Raw genomic sequence first — 25,207 nt, 5'->3', positions numbered from 1 at the left:
GGTTAACGACTCAGGTTTGGTTTGTTTAGGTTTCAAAACAGTACCGTAGATGGATGGAAGAATAAACCTGAGACCACCATTCTTATTAAGAGAAGGTTTATCCTTCTTGACAAAGATGGCTTCTTTCACTCCTTGCTCAAACCATCCTTTCTCTCTGGCTAGAATTCGGACTTCCGAAAAACGAGTCGCGACCACAGAGTCGCAAAAGACCGTTGACGAGGAGGAAAGCAGAACACCGAGAAAAACATCAAGAGGATGCAAAACAAAGGGGGGCCCATATGATTACACCTGGGGCCTGTTTCTGAAAGGAGGTTCAACCAACTCTGAGGTTGAACTTGAACTCTGAGTTGGTCAATCGGGAGATTAACAACTCTGAGTTTTCTGTTTCAGAGAAGCTGATCCGCGTTAGATCAATCAACTCTGAGTGGACTGATTCGGAGCTAAGCGTCCGCACCGCGACTATAAGAAGCCATTATCAATGGAGCGCAGATATCACGAGTCACCATGGCAACCGTGAAAAAAAGAGGTCTGCGTATTTTTCGCCAGCTGAACTTGCCGTGCTGCTGCAGAGTTACAGTGAATATGAGAACATATTACAGAAGAAAAGCAACACCGCTCCATCTGCAAAACAGAGACAGTTAGCGTGGGAAAACATAGCTGCTCAAGTTAATGCGGAAGTTTGCATTTAAATCATTGTTATAAAATATTGGCTGTAATAACTTTTTAAATAGCGTAAGGAGTGAAATAAAAAATGGCGATATTTAGGTGTACTTTTGAAGTGTTATTCCTGGTTTAAATGCATGAAATGCTGCATAGTGTACAAAACCAATCGGGGGGGAAATGCATTTAACGTCGGTAATGTTTAGAGGACTTTTTTGTTAACCTTCCCCTCTTGCAAACGTTGGTCAGTTTAATATTAATACATGCAATTGTGTTTTTAAAAGTGAACTTTTGTCTACTGTTGAACCTTTCGCTGCGCGAGGACTTCTTTCTTTTCTCTCGTCTTTCCAACCGTGGTCAGAAGCGCAGGGGAGATTTCCTTCAGGGCCGAAGGGAATTCTCCTTCGGGGTTCACTTCCCGTTCGAAACCCTCAACCTCCAGAGCGGATTAAGAATGACTCCAAAACAGTCATTCTGGGAATGACACCTTCTCTTTATTTAACTAAGTGCTCCGTCCTCCGAACACACAATATATTCCACGCACACACCTCCGCTCCATGCTCACACACACCCCCCATCTGCACCTGCACTCGCCCCTCCCCTTGTCTCTCGTGGATCGCACCCCGCTCAGCACACACACGCTGCAACACTACCCTTGTATCGATCAAGTGGTATAGGTTTATATGGGATTAAGAAAGTAAGCAGTTCTAGCAAATTGTGTTTCCAAAAAGTAATTGTTACATTAATCTAATTCAATGTCCCTGATTTCATTTTCATGTAGATGCAATCCTGCAGGAATTAAAAGAACATGGCAGCAGCTAAAAATGAAGTATAAAAACATAATTCAATTAGGTCAAATTTGAGCATGTCATGGATGTAGGCTTTGTTGACAATATTTGACATATGAAACATCTACATAGCAATATCTAATGTTGTTTTCATTGTATATATGTAATTGACTGCAACGAAAAACGGTAACGCTAAAACAAAAACGTATGGGGAAATGACAAAAAATCGAGTCATCTCAAAATCCTCGTGCAAGGTAAATATAATTCTCTATGAATTAATGCAGCCTCCGCGTCTATTGGGTCCTCCAAAAAAGGACAAGCCATTCTTGTCACTTAGACCGTCTCTGTGTGACGGAAATTTGGGCAATGAAGGTTAAAGCGAAACATACCGCTTCGTCTTTAAAAAGGGGAGGGGACCGGCAGAAACTTTGAGTTTGGAGAATAAAACCTGCTCCCGACCAGGTTAGGTTCACAGCGTAAGTAACCATGGACACTGACTCGGAGTAGAAGTTACCTCTCTTTCAGAAACGGGTTTGACTTACTCTGAAACGGAAAACCCAGGGTTTCCCTGATTTCAGGGTTAATGCACTCAGAGTTTACACTTAACCTCCTTTCTGAAACAGGCCCCTGGTCCAGCACAGGGCTTCTGAGAAATAAAGTCAAAAAAATGACAGATACACCAGCCGAAATGTAAACTGATACATAACACTTCAAACCCCACCTAGGTAAGAAGATGCCACTGGGAGGAATGGAGAGGCAGAACAGGGAGAACATCAGCAATATCAGCGTCCCCAGCCATGTACTGCGTCCGGTGGAATAAATCATAGAGACGGCAGGTCAGCCAAAGTGCAAAACAAAAACTGGAAGGATCACAAGGAACAAGCTGCTGAAGTCCAAAAAACATAAATAAAAAGAGGTCTCGCAAAATCTCGTCAAACCTGAAAATGTCCGAGAGGCACCTTAGGGGTGACTAAAAAACTGAAAAATGGGGCTCTGGAAAGAGCCCATCACAAGATCCCCACAAACCAACCATAAATCCCTAAATCAACCAGAGAAAAAAAAAACATCAGGGAGGTTGAGAAGACGGGGCCACGTAAAAAAACTGACATACACAACGGGGCAGAATCTAGGACCCTGAAGGCCAGGGGAACGCTGTACTTCTCATTTTCCTTTCTTTCTCTCACAGAAGAGACAAGTCCATAAACTGACCAATCCAAATGGAGGTTAAACTATTAAATGCACACGCTTCAACAGAAAAGAAACGAAACAAGGAGCCACCACAACAAAGCCATCACCGAATGACGGCCCACACAGCAGAAACCTAACCAGATTTTGAAAAAAAATGCACTGTGTATTCATAAAGAACTGCAAGTCCCAGGGTCCTTAGGGGTGTGACGTCACCTAAATAATATGAATACCACCATTATTAATTTAATTGTGAAACCTGGCTAAGATTCCACATCACCATCCAGCTATCGACCTATATCCCTTATTATTGCAGATCTGAAAAATAATCTGCAAAGCTTTGGCAGGAAGGCTGTTCTGCCAGCCCACTGCTGGCAGAACCCTGACTTTGCCATGCCGTTGCCTGACCCGCCAGCCAACTCCATGCCTCACCCGCCAGCCAACTGCTGGCAGAACTCAGACTTGGCCACACTCGCCCCAGACTTTATGCCAGACCCGCCTCGTCTGCCATGCCGGACTGCACAGCCTCCTAGCTGTCCCCTGGACCTGTCAGGCTGGACAGTGCGGTCTCGTGGCCGTCCTCCGGACCTGCCATGCCAGACAGCATGGCCTCCTGGTCGTCCTCCAGACTCATATTCTCGGCCACGCTGGTGTACCCAGCCCGGCCTCCTAGGACTCTGTTGCTCGGCGAGGTTTGTCCTCCGGGCCCCCTCCTCCTTGGTTGACTTTTGGAAACTCAATGCAGTTCCTTGAGTGGGGGTACCGTTATGGTTTGGGTTTCTTTCTATTGGTTTTTGCTTACGGTCTTGTTTGTCATGTTTGAGTTCTGTTTCCTGTTTTATTTTGAAAGGTTTCCTGTTTTGTAATTCTTTCGAGTTTTACTTCCCTGGTCCCAATCTCTTCTGATCATGTTCACCTGTGTCTTGTCAGTCCTGTTTGTATTTAATTCTTGTCTCGGCCTTCCTCTTGTGCTGGTGCATTAACATCTCTTCCCTGACTGTTTAGTCCATGTCTGTCTCCTGCCATGTTGTCAAGTTTTGCCCACAGTGAGTCTTGTTTTGTTTTACCCTGCTCCGCAGCGCCTTATGTTAATTAAACCCCTTACCCTGGAACCGTTTGCCTCCCACCTATGCATTCTGGGTCCTTCCTGCTCACCAGTCTTCCCCACCTGACAGAATGGACCAGCCATATTTTTTCCTGGACCCAGCAGAGCGGGACAGTGCGGTTTCTGGAGGCCTACTGCTTGGAAGCAGACCGGACCAGGACATACTGGGAATTTGACCAGACCCAGTTCTCCACGTTTGCCCCCCTTGCCATGAGGGGGGGGGGTCGTTGCTGCCGCCGCCGTCCCCTTCAACGTCCCATTCCTGTTCCGGAGGTGGTCCGGCACGCACCACAACCCGTTCCAGTGGTGGTCCCGGATGCACCCCAGCCCCTTCCTGTTCCAGTGATGGTCCCGGACGCACCACAGACGGTACCGGTGGTGGTCCTGGATGCACCCCGACCCGTCCCTGCTCCCCGGGGGGTTCCGGCTGCACCCCGACTCGTCCCTGCTCCCAAGGGGGTGCCGGCTGCACCCCGACCCGTCCCTGCTCCCAGGGGGGTGCCGACTCCATGCCTGACATTCCAGTCGACTCCATGCCTGACCCCCCGGCTGACTCCATGCCTTACCCGCCGTCTTACTCCATGCCTGAGCCGCCGGCTGACTCCATGCCTGAGCCGCCGGCTGACTCCATGCCTGAACCGCCGGCTGACTCCACTCCAACACCGGCTTTGGACTTCCACCGGTACCTGAACGACCAACGCATCCTGACTTAGCCACACTGGCCCCAGAATTTATACCGGACCCGTCTCATCTGCCACGCCGAACTGCGTGGCCTCCCGGCCGCCCTACGGACCTGCCACGCTTGACTGCGCTGTCTCCCGGCCGTCCACTGGACCTTCTTCGCCGGACAGCTCAGCCTCCCGGCCGTCCTTAGGACCTGCTTCGCCGAACAGTTCGGCCTCCCAGCTGTCCTCCGGACCTGCCTCACCGGACAGCTCGGCCTCCCGGCCGTCCTCCGGACCTGCCTCGCCGGACAGCTCGGCCTCCTGGCCGTCCTCCGGACCTGCCTCGCCGGACAGCTCGGCCTCCCGGCCGTCCTCTGGACCAAGGTTATTATAGTTAACGAAAACGAACGAAAAAACTAAAACTAGAACTGAAAAAACATTTTCGTTAACTGAAATAAAAATAAAAACGACAGTTTAAAAAAAAAAAAAACTAACTAAAACTGTTTGTTGTGTGTATAAAACGAACTGAAACTAACTAATATTAACCCCAAAAAATACTTAGTTTTCGTCTTTGTTAATACATAAGTCTTTTGGGTTGAAATAAATCTTACTGTGTATTTGGCCCCTACGGCATCACGTTGTCTGTGACGTTACATGATGTCTGTCAGACACTGCCGGCTAGCGTGGTCGTAGACATTTACATGAGCGTGATGGCTGCATTAAAAGTTGGGAGAAAGCGGGAGTGTCCTATTTGAGACTTTTTTGAATATAACAGCGTCGAAAACAAAAGTAAGTGCCTTGTAGTCGAAGCAGGAGACAAAATTTGTGGAACGCTCTTCAAAGGGAAAAACCCTACGAATCTAAAAGTACATTTAAAAAGCGCACACAAAAACGCAAATCAACAGTACCTAGACAAACTAGCCTGTCGCCGCCCTCCCCCGAAAAAGAAGCGAGATCAGATAACGTAATGCTGTTATCGGCTGTTGTTTTTTTTAGTTTAAGGATGGTTGTCCTTGTGTCCTCTGAATAATAAGTGTTTCAAAATGTATCTTTGAGTTTTTATCATACAATACTTATTCTGGTGATTTTGAATCATGCACCTGACAAATATCCTAATTTACAAAAAAAGAAAAAACTAAAACTAATAAAAACTAAACTAAAACGAAGCAATTTCAAAAAATAAAAACTAGTAAAGCTGCCTCTAAAAACTAATTAAAACTAAATAAATTTAAAGACAAAAATTCAAAACGAAATAAAAACTAAAACTAATAAAAAATCCGAAACTATTAAAACCTTGCTCTGGACCTGCCTCGCCGGGCAGCTCTGCCTCCTGGTCGTCCTCCGGACTCATCTTCTATGCCTCGCTGGTGTGCCAGGCCCGGCCTTCTAGGACTCTGTTGCCTGTCACAGTTTGTCCTACAGGCCCCCTCCTCTTTGGTTAATTTTTGGAACCTCAGTGCGGTTCCTTGAGGGGGGGTACTGTCATGGTTTGGGTTTTTGTATTGGTTTTTCCTTTATATCTTGTTCTGTCATGTTTGAGTTCTGTTTCCTGTTTTATTTTGAAAGGTTTCCTGTTTTGTCATGTTTTTGAGTTTTACTTCCTTTGTCCCAATCTGTACTGATCATGTTCACCTGTGTCTTGTCTGCCCTGTCTGTATATAAGTCTTGTCCCTGCCTTCCTCTTGTGCTGGTCCATTAACGGCTCTTCCCTGACTGTCTAGTCCATGTCTGTCTCCTGCCACGTTTGTCTCCTGCCACGTTTTCAAGTTTTGCCCACAGTGAGTCTTGTTTTGTTTTACCCTGCTCTGCAGCGCCTTATGTTAATTAAACCCCTTGCCCTGGAACAGTTTGCCTCCCGCCTCTACATTCTGGGTCCTTCCTGCTCACCAGCCTTCCCCACCTAACAGAACAGTGTGCCTCCGTTTCTGCAATTTGGGTCTTTCATGACCACACCCTCCCTACCTGACAATTTATCATTATCCGGTTCCTAGCTTTTATCAAACAGAATTAAGAATCATTAAGTATCAATAAAGCACATGACAAAGAGGAATTACTTAATTATTATGTAAAAAATAACTATTTTAGAAATCAACATGGCAAATGCAGATCATGTATTCAAAATATCTGCAGAATACGTTAATTATAAAAGTAATCAGAAGAACTGCTTGCAAAGCTAGCGCTATTAGCATTAGCAATGCTAACTCCAGCTGCATTTGGCATTGCCCGAAGTTTGATCGCTACTCCAGTGAGAATGACATCATTCATCCTTGCTTGTTGTTCCACATCGTCCAGTCTTTTCTCCAAAATGTCGACCCAGTTTTCTCTTTCCTCGTTTAGAGCCTTGAGCCTCCAGAACTCTTTCATTAGCTCCAAGAGAGGAGTTAGCTTAGCAGTCACTTGTTCCATAAAGGGATACAACGCAGCTTGAATATCAAGAGTCTTTTTAAGGTCTTCGTAGTCATAATTTTTCTTAGGGGCCATGGTCAGCTCTCTTTTTTTGGAAAATATCAAGTTTTAAGTTACTTGCAGATAGTTGTGTAGCCACCGTGAGCCACACGCGTCCGTGCTGTAACCCGGAACCAAAAAAAAAAAAACTTCACAGTGGATCTATGTTCATTTTTCAATCTGAAGAAAAGGGATTAAAGATTTATTTTCTTTTGCTTAAGAATGTAGATTTTTATTGGATCGTTGGATTTATGAGGAAAGCTACAAGTGCGTCAAAACTGAGGACTTAACACTGGAACTATACAGTACTGTTTTGTTTCTGTTCTCTTTTGAAACTAAAGCTTTTTGCTTAAATTTTCAGTTTATTTTGTATTTTAAATGCCTTTTCTTAGTTATCTGAAAAAACTCCTGCATCTTGATCCTTCAGTGCAACTGTTATGATTAAGTATGATAGGAAATAAATATTTAAATCCAAGCAACCGCCTGATGATTACACATTTCTCTTATGAGCAGAGTATTCAAATTTAACAAATATAGTTATTTGGATTGTAGCGTGATAAAAATCTCTGTTTTATAAAGACGGTTCATTAGCATAGCATCATTAGCATCTTTACTATCATAGCATCAGTGTCTAACAGTGCTGTCTGTGTATTTCTCTTGTACACAGAAGAGGATTTTCTGTGCTAAAGTTTCTTAACACAGTTCTGTCTAATTTAGATATACTGTTGGATAATTCTTTAATGTCTCTTCTCCAAGCTTTCATGAATCAGCAACTTTGTTTTCTTGAATCTACATCCATTTTTTTGTTTTTTTAAACCCATAATTCATAGTACTCTTCAATCCTCAATGGAAAATTCACTTTGAAATATGATGCCAATTGAAAATGTGTTTTACAATTTTGGATTCTAGATAAAGAAATACAATTTATTTAGTCATTTTTTTAATACAAAAGCTTTAAGTCAAAGCTGACAAAACTTGTCAAGTATTTTGGCTCCATAATTCAAATTAAAATTCATTTTCCAACTGTCAGTTCAATGTGCCATTCAGCCATGCATTTTGAAAATGTATTTAGTCATGATGATGAATTACATTTCAATTTCTCATCATTTTGAACTTCATTTCAAGTCATTTCTAATCTATTGCATTTTCATTCCTGATCGTTTTTGGATTCAAATCCAAAAGAAATTAGCAAACAGTGAAAATGTCATCTGTCAGTCTGTCATCAGGGCGGGTCCCACCTGACTGAATGGACCAAGTTCCTGGACCTCCAGCTGCATCACTGCTCCTGAACACATTTTTCTGTCTGATTGCAGGTTGGAGAACTGCAGTTTGTCAAAGATCAGCTGTAAAGCTCTGGTCTCAGCTCTGAAGAAAAACCCATCTAATCTGACAGAACTGGACCTGAGCTGGAACCAGAACCTGCAGGATTCGGGAATTCTTCATCTGTGTGGTTTTCTGGAGAGTCCTGACTGCAGACTGCAGACTCTGAGGTCAGACTCCATGTTTCTGTTGTGTTCAGATCAAAATGATGACAAAGTTGTGTTGACCCACAGTGAGCAGAAATGTCCAGATTCTGATCTGCAGCAGCATCTTCCTGCAGCTGCTTGTTCTCCTCAAAGATCTGCAGAAGAACTTCTACTTTTCTTCCTGCAGCTGCTTGTTTCAAAGCTGTCTGCTGACATTTGTGCTCCACAAAGTTCTGCTTGCAGCCATCAGCTCTTCTTTGTGTCTTTGCTCCAACAGACTCCTTTAAAGCGCGTGCAGAAGAAGCAGCCGTGCACGCTCACATGCACTCTGAGTCCTGCTGCTGTGTTTCAGCAGATGCAGCTGAGAGTCCAGCGGCTGATGTTTGTGAGCAGACAGTGACAGAGTCATGCTGCAGCTGGATGCTGCTCTGACAGACACATCCTCCACAAACATCCTCACCTTTTCATCCACAAACATCATCACATCATCCATCAAAGCTCCCAGCAGCTTCTGACTCTTCATTCAGAGCTGAAGTCATGGATCAGGGATCAATGTCCAACATTTGCTGCTGACTCTTCCTCATCACTTCCTTCTTCTCTCTGCTTTGATCTGTTGGAGCTGAAAGTCTCTGCTTGAAGGGCTGCAGCAGAGAAGGACTGGAAGATCATCTCCTGAAAACTGGGAGGAAGACTTTCCAGCATCCTGCTGCTGAAATTCTCCCATGATTCAGTGCTGTTTGGAGAAGAGCTGAGCAGAAAGAGGAAGTGGACTTTTTCTGCTGTTGCTGCAGAAACATCAGTTGGTTTGGATGCAGCCACAGGCTGATGTTTGACTTTCACACATCTGGACTTCTTTCCTGAAGCAGCTGCATGTTGTCCTGAATGTTCCTGAATGTTCGTCTTCTGCTGGACTCTTCTGATCTGCTGCTGTTGCTTCACATCTTTGGACTTTTTCTAAACTTTCTGATCTTCTTCAGCTCTGAACTCTTTAGAAGAAGTAAAGGATGAAAAACATGAACTTTGTCTTTAAACTCAACTCTCTGTTCTGGATTCAGGTTGTTTAACTGCAGATTGTCAAAGACCAGCTGTGATGCTCTGGTCTCAGCTCTGAAGTCCAACCCGTCCCACCTGACAGAACTGGACTTGAACTGCAACAACTTTCATGATTCAGATGTTCAGCAGCTCCAGGATCTGGTGGAGAGTCCAAACTCCAAACTGCAGACTCTGAGGTCAGTAGAGGGTTGGAGTCAGTCCAGCTGCTTCCAGATGTTTGGTCCTAAAGTTAGTCTGAGAGCAAAGATGCAGAGTTTCCTGTGAAGCTGCAGCTTCTCAGTGAAGCTCTGAGGAGAATGATGACAGGCTTCAGGACAATAGTCAGCCAATCAGAGCAGCAGAAGCTCCAACAGTGAAGATGACAGGAAGCTGCTGCTCTGAACAGGACTGAAGCTCCTGCTGCTCTTTCTGCTGCTGTGCTGCATCACTAGCCGCGTTTACATGGGCAAAAGTAATCGGAATGAATGCCTGATTGGAAAGAAAATGCGTGAAAAATGCGCCGTTCGGAATACTCTGCCCCGATCAGACTCATTCGGATCAAAATTTCTTTCCGATCGAGATAGGTGGGTTATACCGATTGTTTATCCGATCGTGGAGCATGTAAACGGTCATTCCGATCGTGTGTCACTGCTGCTCTGGGTTACGTCATGCATAGATGGTGTTTTCGCTGAGAGAAAGCATTTGGAGCTCATACAGGACTGATCAGCTGATCTGCGGAGGCCCCGCATAAAGCGCAGCTCCGCTTTCGCCCCGCTGGCTCTCCCCTCTCTTTCACCCCTCACGAGGGAGATGCAGGGGGGGATACGTCTGGACTTGGCACCCGAGCTCTGCATTCGGGCTCCGGTGCCAGTGGACAGAGTGAACCTCTCTGAGCAGAGCAGCCGGATTTATTAATGTGTTTGAGGGGAGGGTGCTTTGTTACGTGTGAGAATTCGGACTGCGAGCTGACCCGCCGCTCTGGGTTAGCGGCTGCCGGACTCACGAGAACCGAGCAGAGCTCGTGCCGCAAGCTTACACAGCTGCCCTGGGCCAGTGTGTGAGCTTTTTAGAGCAGAAATGCAGCTCAGTCCTTAGAAACTGTTTAAACAATCACGTGGATTTGTGTTTCCAGTTGTGTCCCGACAAAATAAAGGCTGATGTTATTCCCACACATTTACGTGCAGCCAAGCTGCAGATTGCAGCGTTTCCTCGCATGGTCCTGGATTTGTGTCCATCAAAACGCTAATGATGTTAGCGCGTGTTGTTAGCCTAACACTGAGTTCTAGTACCAGCTCTGTTCTTCCACAAAAAAAGCACTGACCACACGGATTAAATATAAAACGATGAGCGAACAGGCGATGAGCGAACAGGCGATGAGCGAACAGGCGCTTCATAATATTCATTACATTAATGAAAGCCCGTTTGGAAGATTGCCTCGTATATAACCAAGCTGCTAAATGAATATATGTGACAACAAAGGTTTGTTTACAACAGGACACACTTTCCTTACGGTATATTCGACACTGCTGCGCATGGCCAAAGGATTTATTCCGACCGAAAGTGTGACCCATGGGAACGTTTCTTCTAATCAGAAAAAGGTTTTCTGTGCCCATGTGCACGGGTGAATTTTAACCCGACCATTGATCCGATCAAGATATTTTGCCCATGTAACCGCGGTTAATGACTGACAGACCAGGATCAGAAGACACTCCTTCATCTCTGTCTTTCTTATTTCTCTCTGCAGGTGGAAGGGAATGGGTTGGTGAGTCTGATGTTTCTCCAGATGGAGCAGAGAGGATCATCAGCAGCAGCTGATTTGCAAATATGTTGCGACCAATAGACCGTTAATAGATGGACACTTCCAGGCGTGATGCCACCCACAGAAAAGGTTTTACCTCGAGCTGCAGGGAAATTAAGCCAATTCAGATGCCATTTTCCCGTGAGACGGTTGCTACTATTTGAAGCCAGACGACCTTGATTGCTCTAAGTCAGTCTGAGTCACGTTTCTAGGGCAACTACTATCCCCAATCAGGAATAAGCTTGTTTGAAGCCCAGACCCCTTCCACTGAAAGTGGTTCAGGAGAATCTGTCAATCAAATGTCATTTTGCAAATGCTGTAGTTTTCTTTTAGCCTTTTTTGATCTTGTTTTTATTGTTATTGTTACTTTGCTATACATATTTTTTCTATTGTTTTAGGCACTTTAAATATTCTTAATGTCTTTTTTAGAACACAAGAAAATGCCTTTGGTTCTCGAGCTGAGGCAAACACTTCTACCTGATAAGTGTTTCTCCTTTCAGTTCTTGTCTTTAAATATGCCATTGTGTGAACATACCTAAACTTAAAAAAACAAAGCCAGCAAACATTCCCACCAAAGGTATTGGGATTTTTACTAGGGCTCAGTGGATTTGACTATGAAATTGTTTTGAAGAGGTGGTCTCTATGCTTGACACTAATTAAGTTTGTATGTTGGATTTTGAAACTAGAAAACTGTGTTTCTGCATGTCATCAGGCTTGAGAACTCTGCTAGTACAGGAGCATCAGGATCTCTGCAATTTCTGGTATTTTTTTTTTTCTTATTCCAACTCTTACTATGGGTTGTACTCAAAGATTTGTGTTTTTATTGGTTCCTAATGGGAAGTAGCTTTTTGATGTATTTTACTATCTTTATTAGTGCCTTTCTGGGAGTTTTACATGAACTACAGCTATTTCAACCTAACCTTGGAGACAGTGCTTCAGGAGTTAACCATTAGTTCAAGATAACACAGATTGCTCTCGATCAGCCTTGAAGAGTTAGCCAGCTCAGGCAACCTCAGCAGAGCTGAAAATATTATCGAGGAATCCTGCCATCTTCACAGTCACCTATTTTGATTATTACAGGTCAGCTCTATAGACGATACAAGGGGCAAAGAAGCAGATTTAACGATAATTTAATTCCTTGTGCCATTAAAGTTTTAGTAAGTAACATTTAACTCAGTTTTAATTTTTATTTCAGATTTTAAATCACAAGTTATTTAGATATTTTTTGATGTTGTTATACTAATCAAATTTGTTTTACCACTTAATTGTTTCTTAGTATTTATTTACTTGTTTATTTATTTATTTTAATCCTGTGCATGAGCGTATGTGCATTAAATAATAGACAGCTACCAATTTTATTATTGGAGAAATCAGAGACAAACAATTGTTTTTCCTAACAGTTTCTCAGTTCAACTTCAGCTGTTCACCCCCCTTCTTGTACTTTTGAGGTACTCATGTGTCACATGGGCCTTGCTGTGTGGCAGCAGCAGGGATAATTAGCAATTACAGCGGTAAACAAAGTTGTTTTCGGCAAAAAAATTCTAGAAATTGCACAGAAAAATGGTCGAGGTTGTGTTTTCTGCTTAAGACAAGCTGCTGTTAGAACAAGATGGGAATCATTTCAAGCACCCAATGAGCTGTTTCAGCATCTCAACGTGGATTATATTGAGCTAAACAAAGCAAGCAACAAATGAAGAATGAGCTTTTTGATGCAGTTTGGTGTCCACAGAGTGCAAGACAGAATGGAACCATGCAACAGCAGTTAGCTAAAGCTATGGAAAACACTGGCAAACCCTGACCTGCATGTTAAGATATGGTGAGACTGACAGCAAACATAACTCAGAATTCCACAACTGGGTTGACACCGACCAACGTGTTTTTCACAAACCGTTCATATTTCCTGTGCTCTCCTATTTGATGTAAGGCTCTAATGATAAAGGAAAATTGCATGAATATTTGCACAAATCAGTGAGACCAAAGAACTGTTGAATCTGTCATGGCTCTTTTCACTTGGCAGCAGGTGTCAATGAAAAGCTATAAACTGGAGAACTGGTGTTCCTGAAGGAGATCCAGAGAGCTGAGTGGTCAGTACCCAGATGGACAGGCCCTTACAATGTTCTCTTGGCCACAAAAACACTGCCTGCAGTCCACAATGCTGAGAGACCCTCTTGGATTCATGTGAGCCACTGGAGACTCATGAGACACCAACAGTGCGGTTTGCATCCTGTCCGTGGAACAGTGGACCAGCTCTACACCCTCTTTAGGGTGCTGGAGGGATTGTGGGAGTTCGCTTAACCAGTCCATATGTGTTTTGTGGATTTGGAGAAAGCGTTCGACCGCATCTACTTTGATATCCTGTGGGGGGTGCTCTGGGAGCATGGGGTCCGGGGAGCCTTACTGAGGGCTGTCCGATCTCTGTATGACTGGAGTAGGAGCTTGGTTTGCCTAGCCGGAAGAGAGTCGGACTTGTTTCTGGTGCATGTTGGACTCCGGCAGCGCTGGCTTTTATCACCGGTTCAGTTCATAATTTTTATGGACAGAATTTCTAGGCGCAGCCAGGGGCTGGAGGGGGTCTGTTTTGGGGACCATAGGGTTTCCTCTCTGCTCTTTGCAGTTGATATTGTCCTGTTGGCTTCATCAAGCCAGGACCTCCAGCATGCATTTGGGTGGTTTGCGGCCGAGTGTGAAGCGGCTGGGATGAGGGTCAGCGCTGCTAAATCTGAGGCCATGGTTCCCGACTGGAGAAAGGTAGTTTGCCATCTCTTGGTGGGTGGAGTCTCCCTGCCCCAGGTGGAGGAGTTTAAATAACTTGGGGTCTTGTTCACGAGTGAGGGAAGACCGGAGCATGAGATCTACAGGCAGATCAGAGCGGCGTCCGTAGTTATGCGGTCGCTGTATCGGTCCGTTGTGAAGAGAGAGCTGAGCCGAAAAGCAAAGCTCTCAATTTACCGGTTGATCGTTGTTCCAATACTCATATATGGTCATGAGCTGTGGGTCATGACCGAAAAGAACGAAGTCCCTGATACAAGTGACTGAAATGAGCTTCCTCCATAGGGTGGCTGGGCGCTCCCTTAGAGATAGGGTGATAAGCTCGGCCACCCGCGGAGAGCTCGGAGTAGAACTGCTTCTCCTCTACATCGAAAGGAGCTAGTTGAGTTGGCTCCGGATGCCTCCTGGACGCCTCCCTGGAGAGGTGTTCCGGGCATGTCCCACTGGGCGGAGGCCCCGGGGAAGACCCAGGACACGCTGGAGAGAATACATCTCTCGGTTGGCCTGGGAACACCTCGGGGTTCCCCAAGAGGAGCTGGAGGAAGTGGCCGGGTTGTGGGAGGTCTAGGCAGCTTTACTGAGACTGCTGCCCCCACGACGCGATCCAGGATAAGTGGAGGAAGATGAATGGATGGATGTTTTGTTTCTGTTGATTTGACATGATAAACAGCAGGGCAAGTTGAGAAAATGTATATATACAGTTATTCAAAGTTATTGAGTTTGTTGGACTGAAACATATCAAACCAACTCATTTCTCAAGGAAATGCAGTTTCTGATTTTTTTTTAACTTGTTTTATCATGGTTTTTTATTGATAGAATTGTTAGACACTATCTTGTCTGTTTGTTGAGTATGAGGCAAATTTGTTGTTTCTGATGTGCAGACATTTGTCTGCGTCTAGATCAGGGGTGGACATACTACAGTCTGGGGGCCATATGTGATTCCAGGAGTCAAACTGGAATTAATTATGCTAGTAATACATATTAATGTTTTGTTTTTCCAGGTATCTTCCCATATATGGTGCGCTGCAAATGATTTTTGAATGCGCTTTCATTGTGCTTAATAAATGTAACAATGTTCTGTTTTTGACTTTTGAGTCTTATTGAATCTTTTATTGTGTCTGGAGAACTGGATATGAACTAATAGCATTTTTTACAGTCCCTTTTCAGAAAAAGTTTTCTGACAAACCTATTGGACCAAACAGATATACATCTAAGTTAAATATGGATAGACCATGTTGTAACAGAACAAAGCCTTGTCTACCACATGTAAAACTAGCAGCACTGAATAAAGTTCTCCCTATTCTTTGCTTCTGCTCTCCCCGTAGTCAATGACTTTTGGATTTGGATTTTGGATTTGGAGATTGTTTATTTCAATCAAATAACAATAATACACAAAAACAATACAATCATCAGTTATACATTCATACAATGACCTATCAAACCGAGGATAATTAGACATATTAATAAATATTGCTTGAAAGGGAGTGGAAGGAAGATAATTTATATAATCTCACTCCTGTTCTACCGTAACCATTTTATTACAGGATTTATCAATATCCGGTTCCTGGATTTTATCAGACAGAATTAAGAAACATTAAGTATCAATAAAGCACATGACAAAGATGAATTACTTAAATTATTATGTAATAACTATTTATTTTAGAAATCAACATGGCAAATGCAGATAATTTATTCAAAATATATGCAGATTATGTTACTTGTGAAAGTCATTTATATGATTAAAAAATAATATTTGTATTATTATACATTGGTAAAATAGACATAACACTGTTTCAAAAATCTTCATAGCAATAAATGCTCAAGTATCAAAGTTAAAATATGTGCAAAATAACATTAAGAAAAATCATGAATCAATTTTTCAATTTTTGGAGCAAGTGAAGTAACATAATTGGAAAATAAATCAATTTAACAATTTTCAATAATTAATTAAGCATTTTTTGTGTAGTAAGATAATGTGTAAATGTGTAAAGTGTTGAGCCTTTTACACTAATATTGAGTTGTTTTTTTACTCTGTCAGTGCAAAGAATTCCTAGAGATTTACACGAGCTATAGGCCAGACAAAGAAGTTGACCTTTCAGATGAACAGAAGAAGTTCACTTTTCATTGGTGGGTTCAGTCTTGACCACTTCTACCTTAGATTTACATCACATTGAACCTGACTAGCCAGGTTTTGAGCATAAAAGACGCTAGTTTTCTCCTGCTGTCTCATTCTTCCATCCATGGTTGACTCTACCAGACCTTTCTGCTGACTACAGACAAGATCTTTCTCCTTGACGGCTTTTTCATTGATTTGATTGCTGATTTTACAGCACTGCTGTGTCTGCTCAAAGATTCTTATAAAAAGCTCATCTTTTGCAGAAAAGATCCTGATTTTGAGAACAAGATGTCTGCCAACAAGTAAGTAACTTTAAAAGACATTTAGAGCTTTTTTTCCTGTCTTAAATTTGAGTTTTATCCTGGTTTAACAGTAAAAGACCAAGTTTAAAAAGTTTGGTCCACATTTAGTCCTGTTTGGTCCACTTTCAGTCCTGTCTGTTGGTTCAGCACGTTAGCCACCTCTGCATGTTTTCCTCAGGAAAGGAGAAGTGTTGCTCTGTATTTGAACGTTTTAGCCCTTGTTATTTTTTAAATGTTTCACCTCTGCTACAGGAAGCCCGACCGTCGCATCCTCCACTGCCCGCTCTGTGTTAAGCCCACGGAAACCCTTGCAACACACCTTGCTCGAGTCTACATGAAGGACAAGTCCCCAGAAGAGCGTCAGGCTGAGCTTCAACGAGCCAAAGACTCAACCAAGCTCTGGACTCTGCAGGGCAGAGTCTGGGACTACAGGGAGCTGTTCAGACTGTGTCCACACGCGCCATCAAGACGAGCTCTCGTCCAGCAGATGATGAAGAGGGAGTTCCTCATCCAAAACCTCCCTCCAGACTTTGATGAGGCCGAAGATGTGGCGACAGTGGTCCAGGCAGGAGCTGAGCAGCCATCTACTTCTGCTGAGGACTCCTCCAGTGACGTCCCATCACAGCCTGAAGATGAGAGAGATCCCACCTGGCAAAGGTTAGAACATTTGATGACAAACAAACAAACAAAGTGCTTTCCTCTGTTTGTATGTTTAAACTAAATGTAATTTACTTTTCAGGCCACCCCCCCAATCCTCCACCACATTGAGAGAACGCATGCAGCAGGAAAATCTGTATGCCAAATTCCCCCCAGAGACCCCCCTGCTGCTGGAGTTCAAGCATCACCTCTCATCCATCCTGCAGATCCCAAACTGCCAGCAAGAGGTAAGATTCCCCCCAAAAACATCATTTTGTTCGTTGTTTAGAAGATTCCAGGTTTGATTGTCGTTTGCACATGCGGTACATTGGAACTTTTCTTTGGCATCCCTCATGTCAGGATAAATAAGAAAGGCCAAAAAAATGAGGAAAAATAGAATAAAGTTAAAATTAGACAACAAGACTACAAGGTATATAAAAAATATAAATATGAGTAAATATGAATATTGCTGCATCCCAGTCTGTTCAGAAGAATTATTGCACATTTGGAGTTATTGTTTATTAGGATTCAGTCCAGTCTTCCCTCTCTGGTGTCCTTTGCCAGCATTCTGATTGCTGTTGGGAAAAAGCTGTCGTGGAAGCGTGTGGTGTGTGCGTGGATGCTTTCAGGCCTGCAACGTCTGAGGTTGTGGCCTGAGTCCACACACTGGATCAGTGCGTGAGCGGGGTGGTGTCTGTCTCTGATGATCTTAGAGACTCTCCTCCTGCAGCGCTGTTCATAGATGGTGTCCATGGATGGAAGGTTGCAGCCTATAATTTTGACAGCTGTGTTGATGACCCTCTGCAGCATCTTTCTATCTTTAATGGTGGTGTTTCCAAACCAGGCTGTTAGTCCGCTGGTGAGGATGCTTTCCAGAAGCCCCCTGTAGGCTTGGGTGAGGGTCCGGCGCTTGACACCAGCCTTCTTCAGCAGCCTGATGAAGTACGGCCTCTGCTGGGCTTTCTTCACTGTGGCAACAGTGTTTCTTTCCCAGCTGAGGCTGTTAGTGATCTGCAGACTGGTCCACCACAGTCCTGTTGATGATGAGCGGCTGATGTGGCGGTGCTTTCCTGAGAACAAGGTCGTTGTCCTCTCCGTAGATGGTGATCCTGTGCACCAGGTCTCGAGGACGGTTGTATATACCTGCTGATAATGTTGTTGGAGTCAGGGGAGGTGCAGTCGTAGGTATAGAGTGAGAATAGCCTTTTTTCATTGTTTTAGAACCATAATTCACCCTTCTGTGTCCACAGGTGGACAATGTCTCTAGAGTACTACGGTACGTCCAGCCCACTGGGGATGACATCAAACTGACTTTCATGGACAACACTACTCTGGTTGGAGAATACTTCATTAAATTAAAGAACGTTGGACAGTCTCCAGCAACAAGGATCAACTACATCAAGAGCCTGATCCAGTTCATAAAGTTCCTGAGACTGTCCCGTGGTGCCACAGATGCAGCCATCATTCCAAAGTGCATTTATTTTATGGATTACTTGACTGTTCTAAGGAAGCCCATCTCAAAGAGCCACAGCGAGGACCTCTGTGGTAAAAGGTCAGCTTTTGGCCGTAAATAAATACCCATTTCTATCCTCTTTTCAAAGCTATGTCAGTAATAACAACTCTCATTTGGTCTTTTCAGACATGGCTACTTTGTTGGCCCCAAAAAAAGAGTTCATGAGCTCTGCCTGGTCCTGCGTGTAGCAAAAAAGGACACCCTGAGGATGTTGGGTCGTCTGTTGAGGGGGGAAGATGTGACAGACGAAGAGAAGACACGCTATCGTTACTATTGCGAGGCCATCCTCATATTTGGCCACTACCAGTGGCCTGGGGTTGTGGAGGGACTAGCAGTGAGTCATTTCTTATTATCTTCTTTAGAGAGAAGTGACTGCTCAGTTTGCTAATGTCTTCAATGGTTTTGTCTCAGGTCTCAGAATGGGTCCAGAGGCAGAGCGTGAATGGGCGTGTCGTTGTGGCTGTTAAGTCCCATAGGACGGCCAACAGCCAGGTCGCTCAGTTTGCCCTGACTGAGGAAGAAGCCGCAGTAAGTAACCATATATAAGTAACTGACTATAAATGAGGAACTGTATGCATACCTGTTTTTCTATGTCCTTTCTTTCATTTCTTCCAATTCTTCTCCCTGCAGTTCATCAATCAGTACTACGTGTCCATCCGTCCTGACTACATCAGGGATGACATGGACGAAGACACTGGTGAAGAGAAGCTCTTCCTGGCTAAAAATGGAAAGGCCATCAGCAGCGCCACAAATGATATGAGACGTCTACATGAGTTGTAAGTATATTTTAATAAAATCTCTCTTTTTAATAAATGCTCTAAAATGACTGTTGGGCCTTTTTTTGGGATATATTTTCTTAAGCTTCATGAATCATTGATTCTTGTTCATCTAGATTTATTTTTTGTTTTTAAATTGGTACTCTAATTTAACCACAACTAGTTAAATTAGCATCATCAGGATTTCATCTTTTAGGATAGAGATTTGTAAGGGGGGGGTTGGCTGTATACTGTTGAGCTAAAACAAATGTCAATTTCTTTACATTGCAGTTATAAATGCCCAAACGTGACCAGCCAGGAAATACGCCGTGCGATGGAGACAGAATGTGCCGCGAATCTCACGGATGAACAAAAGAGTGGTAAAGCCCATTACCTGGGCCACACGGACAAAGTAGCACAGGCCCACTACCGCATGCGAGGTCCGGTTAGCTTTGTCAACATGGCTAACGTCTTGCAGCTGGGGACTGAGGGGTAAGGGGTAGTGACATATATGAAACCATCAATTCATTTTGTAGATTTGTTGGCAGTTTTTCAAATTCATGTCCTTTTTTTAGGACGTCCGATGAGTCAGAGGAAGATCGTTGGGCGTCACGGAAGCGACCTCGTCCGGCAGAAAACTTCGGCAGCTTTGAGCAGAGCTTCCCCGTCACCTTGAATGGAAAGCCACCAAACAAGGTTTCCAGACAGGAAGCTGGCTTTAGTGAGGACAGGTCTCTGTACGACAGGTGGAGAGCTCAGCAGTTTAAGATGAGGGAGACTCATCTGCTGGGTAAGTGAATATGAGCATTACATATGAGGATTGTAATAATAATCATTGATTATAATAATTGATCTGCTTTACAGGTCAATGGACAAGGCGCCCGCCTACCAAAGGCAAGGTACAGAGACTTATTGAAAAGGAGCAGTGGCACTCCAACTGCCCCTCAGCAAAGTCCATCATTGAGAAGTGGCAACCTCCAAAAAAAGAAGGAGTGGAGTCCAATCCAAAAATGAAGAGACTGGTAGAAACACAAAAGTGGAAATACCTGGTGGTGGTGGAACCATCTCCCAAGGCTGGCAAAGGCAAAGGTAAGGAGAGGTGTTGGACTAAGGCAAAGACATAATTTTGGCTTTTAGCTTTTGATAAATCATGCAAGAAAATCCAATAGAACAGGGCTGACAATTCTATGTTCATCTTTAATCTGCAGGAGTGGTGATCACAAAAAACTTTCCTAAAAACGCCATCCTTTGCGATTACCATGGAGAAGTCATCTCTGCTGCTGAAGGGAGGAAAAGAATGGCTGCAAAGACGGACGGGATGGGCTACGTATTTTTTTTCAAAGACAGAAACGAGGACCTCTGTGTTGATGCCAGCAACACTTCATGTCCTTGCCACCCAGACATGGAAACCTTTGGGCGTCTCATCAATCATTCCAAAAAGAGGCCCAATGTCAGACCGGTGGCATGCAGAATGGACTTTCCTGAAGGGGCAAGGATTGTAATTTTCTTCAGGGCCATGAGGGATCTGGCTGTAAATGAGGAACTTCTATTCGACTATGGGGTGCCCAGAGACTCTTTTGGGGGTGAGGGGAGAGAGTTGACGTGGCTGGATGACTGAGGACCCATCTTTGACCTGACCCGACCTGACTTTTGCAGCACACACACTTCAAGGGATTTGATCCCATTGCCACCACACAAATAGTCTGAAGAAGTAGAACCACACAGTGGAAGGGGGGCGTGTCATGGTCTCCTACATGCAGAGATGTAGAGAGCTGACTGGATGAGTCAATGCCACAAAAGGGACATGTTCATACACAAGAAGCTTGTGCCAAAGATGGGAAGAGACCAATTGTATTTCAGAAATGATGATTCTTTTTTGACATTAAAGATTTTAATGCTGTAAAGTGACTGTGGGGCCTTTTTTTAATGTATTTTGAAGCCTCTATTCTTTTGGATTGTTTTTAAATTAAATTCAATTTTTTAATTAAATCCCATTTTTAACCACTAGTTAACTTAGCATTATCTTTCTGTCTGTCAGTCATCTTTTTATTTTTTACAGCTTTCTCAATTTCTAAACAAATGAGGAATATTAATTTAAGTAAAACTTTGTCTTTAAAAGTACAATGTCGGAAGTTCTTGTGACCAACTTCTGCTGGAATGTCTAAACTCTCTGGTACCCCACCCCCATGAATAACAGTTCTTTGAGTTGGTGACCAAAGAGGTTGCAGTTTTTAACTGAAATTTTAAATTTCACAATGTTTAAAATGTGGTGTTTAAACATTTAAAATGTAACATTTTAAATGAACAGAAAAGGTTCACTCCTTAGACAACAATGTGAAGAGTTTCAGCTTTGTTGTCATCTTGACCCACCCAGTGACTTAGATTTACATCACATTGGTCATGGCTAGCCAGCTTTAGGAGCACAAAATAAGCTAGATTTCTCATTCTTTCCTCCACACTGCCTGTTCCAAACATTTCTGCTGAATTCAGACAATATCTTTTTACTTCATTGTGATTTAACCTCTGGTTTTACAGCACTACTGTGTGTGCTGGAAGATTGTTCCAAAGAGCTCTTCTTCTGCAGAAAAGTTCCTGATTTTGAAAACTAAATGCCCAACAAAGGACAGGCAAAGGACATTTAGAGCATTTTTTCTGGTTTAAATTTGAGTTTGACTCATTTTTTTAATTATTAGGATGAGTTTTTTTAAATAAATGTTAATCTTCTTGAATTTTTGCTGATTTCCATTTTTGCACTTTTATTATATTGTTTTAATCTGTTACTGTTAACCACTGTTGTTTTAGGTAATGCTGAGACAATGTTGTCTGTTTGTTACTATAACAACACTAGAATAATTTTTACACATCTCTAATATAGTTTAAAAAATAAAATAATTACAGTTCATATTTTGTTGAGTCATGTTGGCAAATAACAGTTTTATAAAGAAAAGATTTAGTAAAAATTGTACTAAGGAAGAGGCGGATAAAGAAAAAGACTTGTGTTTCTGTCTGGTGTTCTTGAGAAGTATGTTTTCTAGTAGAGATTAGAACTGTTTATCTGTTATTTTTAGTTCTCAGTGTTCTGCTCCAATCTAATTTGTGAAGAATAAAGTGGACGTGAACATCACTGACAGATGTGCACGAGCTTGAAAGAGCTTCCTGACTGAGGAGCTTTAGACTTTCTCCTGCAGAGCAGCAGCTGACTTCAGCGTCGTCATGGGAACACAGTCTGCTGCTGCTTCTGGAAACGTCTTCAAGGCTGTGGTGGGACTTGTTGGTCTGGAGGACAGATTCTCTGAGCAAATGCTGCTTCAGCTTCAAGCTTCAGCTCTTTTCTTCTGGCAGAGCTTAGAAGAAATGGAAACCTCCTTTGTTCTGACTGTTTGCTCCAAATCCCAGATTCAGGAATTCCTCCAAGAAGTTCAGCTCAGAGATCATCAGCAGAGAAAAGCCTGAAGTTCTGATGGAAAATGACAACAGAACATGATCAATATTATTGATCCACATGGAATCCAGAAGAAACTCTGAGGTGAAGACATGAAGACACAAGCTTCAGAGACATGAGGAGAAGTCAGAGTGGATTCATTCTGGACTTTCTTCTCACATCTTCTCTTCACAACATCTTTGTCTTTGATCCTTCAAATCTTCTGAAATCTGATCATCCATGGACTGTTTTTGTGGGATCAGATCCAGAGTTGCTGAAAGTTCTGCTGCCCTCTGCTGGTCAAAGTGTCCAAACAGCAGAGAGGAGATTCTCTGGGATTCATTGGAGTCCAGATTCTCCTGGATGTGAACAGTCTCTGCTTCCTTCTCAGAGCAGCATTGAGGATCTGTTCTGTCCGGCTGAGAGCGCTCCCTGCTGGTAGGAGACAGAACCACATCAGCTGCTTTTCTTCGGCCGTTCAGAAACAGTCTGGAGACTCTAAAAAACCTCCACTTCCTGAAGCAAACGGATGCAGAGCATCATGTTTGATCCTCTTCCTTCAGAAACGGCTCCATTGTTCCATCGCTCAGCAGTTTGACTAAAGCAGCTGAGAGTCTTGATGCAACCAGACCTCAGCAGCTCATCCAGAACGCCATGACAGAAGCACATGCAGCAGCACGTGCACGCTCCCAGAGAACAGCAGCTGATCCAAGTCCTGACTTTGAGGTGAGACCTTTCTGTTCTGCTTGTTGGACCACACTTCAACATGAACTTCATTTCCCATCATTCCATCTGTCAGGAGAGAACAGCTGCAATCAGCTTCCTTCAGGAACTGACTGCAGGTAGAAGGATCTTTCATTCTTCAGCACCACCAGGACCCACATCCAGCCCATCAACAGCCAGAACATCAGTGACATCAGCGTCTGATCTTCATCACATCATCATCATCAGCATCAAAGGACCACCTCTACGTTTTTACAATCTGATGGATTTCAGTCTTTCTGCAGCTTCTCATCAACTGGATTGTCAAATATTTTCATTTTCGTTAACACTCTCAGACCTGGAAAAAGCTGAAAGGGTTCAAATAAAACCAGCAAGAAGTAATATTTTATAGAAAGTACATGTGATATTTAAATAGTTATTAAGAAGGGAAAAAAATCCTTAAGTGTTTATTTTGTGTGAAATAATAAAAAAAAATTCCATTTTTTTTATTAAACAAGTCTTTGTAGACGACACAGAAACAAGACACAGAATGTCGGTGAAAAAGGGTTAGCATTCTAAAAACATTTTATTTGTTCATTTGTTCATTCATTTTTTCACTTTTCTTTCATTATGTTATATCTCAGTTATAAATCTCATTAACGTGTTAATCTAAGTTAACTGAAATCTAGGAAACCTCTGTTTTGTTTTTTCACCGAAAGCATTACTAAAATATTATTTGTCTTTGTTTTCGACTAGAGTTGAATGTTTATTTATACTCCTAATTATTCTCTTTAAAAACAGTTATTTAAGATTTTTTGCTGTTAAATTTCTTTTTTTTTTCAAATTTGTTTCTTTGTTTCCTGAAGAAATTTCTTTATCGTTTACTGTAGTTCAGGCATACACTAAACAAATGTGAACAAGGTTAATTTAACCTCTCATGCCTGTTTTTGTAAAATGAACATTGGATTGAGAACGGAACAGTGTGATGACGTCACAACGGCTCTCATAAAGTTTCCCCAAAAATGATTTTTTTTTCTATTATGATTTTATTTTACTTATCATTTGCAGAATTAAAACTTTTTTTTTAATCCTGAAAATATCTTGAACCATATTGCAGTTCAGCGAAGCAATTTATGCGTTTTTGTTTCAGCCAAATGTCTGCACGTGACCCGGAAGTACACAGCACGAGGCGCTAGCAGCGTTAGCTTGTTAGCAGGCTAGCAGCGTTAGATTGTGTTGAGAGGACGGTGGTGTTTGTGGGAGTTGGAGCTGAAGATCGGAGCAGGAACCATGTCTTCCCTTCAGTCTCTGAGAGAGTTGATCAGCGAGCGACTAGCTGCTGCTGCTGAAGAAATCTGCAGACTCTGTGAAGGAACCATCGTCCAGTACGAGCAGGAGCTCTGTCGTCAGCGCAGACTACTGGATGTCATCTGGAAACCACAGCTGCAGCTACACCACATAGGTATGTGACCTTCAGAGAAACAGAGAAGCCATTTGAGCTTCATGCTTTTCTGTTTGGTGACCCGTCTGTTAGTTGACCGCGGTCAAGTGAGCCGACATCTGCGGAAGTGCGGTCACGCCAGCCGTCACTGACTTTTAGCATGCGGTTAGTTTACGGTACACACGCCCAGCGAGCTGGAAAGACAGCATAATGCGCAGACATCACCGATGTCACTGTTACCCATTATAGAAATGACATGTACTGTACTCTGAAATTAATGAGAGTTATTGCATGCCCTGTATCGTTATTTGATGTACAAATGTATTCATTTGGATTGCATGTCTGTTCATTCCATAATAAACTACCAGAAATAACGTGTTTTGTCTGAAATATAATCAATCAGACAGA

The 25,207-nt window shown here is 43.1% G+C and overlaps 4 protein-coding genes across 14 annotated transcripts in view; 3 read left to right on the top strand and 1 right to left on the bottom strand.

Moving 5' to 3' along the window:
• Positions 1–9,185, top strand: part of LOC144986673 (NLR family CARD domain-containing protein 3-like) — a 497,154-nt gene extending 487,969 nt beyond the window's left edge. For all 5 annotated transcript variants that reach the window (XM_078934405.1, XM_078934410.1, XM_078934404.1 and 2 more), the window contains one exon: positions 8,162–9,185. In XM_078934405.1, the coding sequence (XP_078790531.1) occupies positions 8,162–8,714 (553 nt within the window). In that variant the 3' untranslated portion in view covers positions 8,715–9,185. The remainder of the gene's footprint in view (positions 1–8,161) is intronic.
• Positions 1–25,207, bottom strand: part of LOC144986719 (NLR family CARD domain-containing protein 3-like) — a 674,722-nt gene that overhangs the window by 334,933 nt on the left and 314,582 nt on the right. The gene's annotated exons all lie outside the window — the stretch shown is intronic.
• Positions 16,049–21,139, top strand: LOC144986918 (uncharacterized). The gene is made up of 11 exons (XM_078935671.1): positions 16,049–16,331; positions 16,584–16,988; positions 17,071–17,215; positions 18,218–18,519; positions 18,607–18,814; positions 18,892–19,008; positions 19,111–19,256; positions 19,527–19,727; positions 19,811–20,025; positions 20,100–20,324; positions 20,444–21,139. Exons 1-11 carry the CDS (start codon positions 16,318–16,320, stop codon positions 20,851–20,853), a joined length of 2,388 nt encoding a protein of 795 aa, XP_078791797.1. The 5' UTR covers positions 16,049–16,317; the 3' UTR covers positions 20,854–21,139.
• LOC144987779 (uncharacterized) overlaps positions 23,514–25,207 on the top strand; it is a 149,000-nt gene continuing 147,306 nt past the window's right edge. Inside the window, exon 1 of one of the 4 annotated variants that reach the window (XM_078937189.1) lies at positions 23,514–24,820. In XM_078937189.1, the coding sequence (XP_078793315.1) occupies positions 24,649–24,820 (172 nt within the window). In that variant the 5' untranslated portion in view covers positions 23,514–24,648. The remainder of the gene's footprint in view (positions 24,821–25,207) is intronic. The other 3 variants (XM_078937197.1, XR_013651453.1, XM_078937180.1) reach the window with 3 other exon arrangements.

This window comes from Oryzias latipes, chromosome 2 (assembly GCF_053564925.1).
Source record: "Oryzias latipes strain Hd-rR chromosome 2, Olatipes_Hd-rR_3.1".
NCBI classification, from domain to species: domain Eukaryota; kingdom Metazoa; phylum Chordata; class Actinopteri; order Beloniformes; family Adrianichthyidae; genus Oryzias; species Oryzias latipes.
This window is presented reverse-complemented; position numbering and strand designations above follow the sequence as displayed.

Excerpts from the sequence above, each read along its gene's own strand:
- LOC144986918 (XM_078935671.1), top strand. Across the intron at positions 17,216-18,217 it reads TCCCAAACTGCCAGCAAGAG|GTGGACAATGTCTCTAGAGT; the intron begins GTAAGATTCCCC and ends CTGTGTCCACAG. Across the intron at positions 18,815-18,891 it reads GGGTTGTGGAGGGACTAGCA|GTCTCAGAATGGGTCCAGAG; the intron begins GTGAGTCATTTC and ends GTTTTGTCTCAG.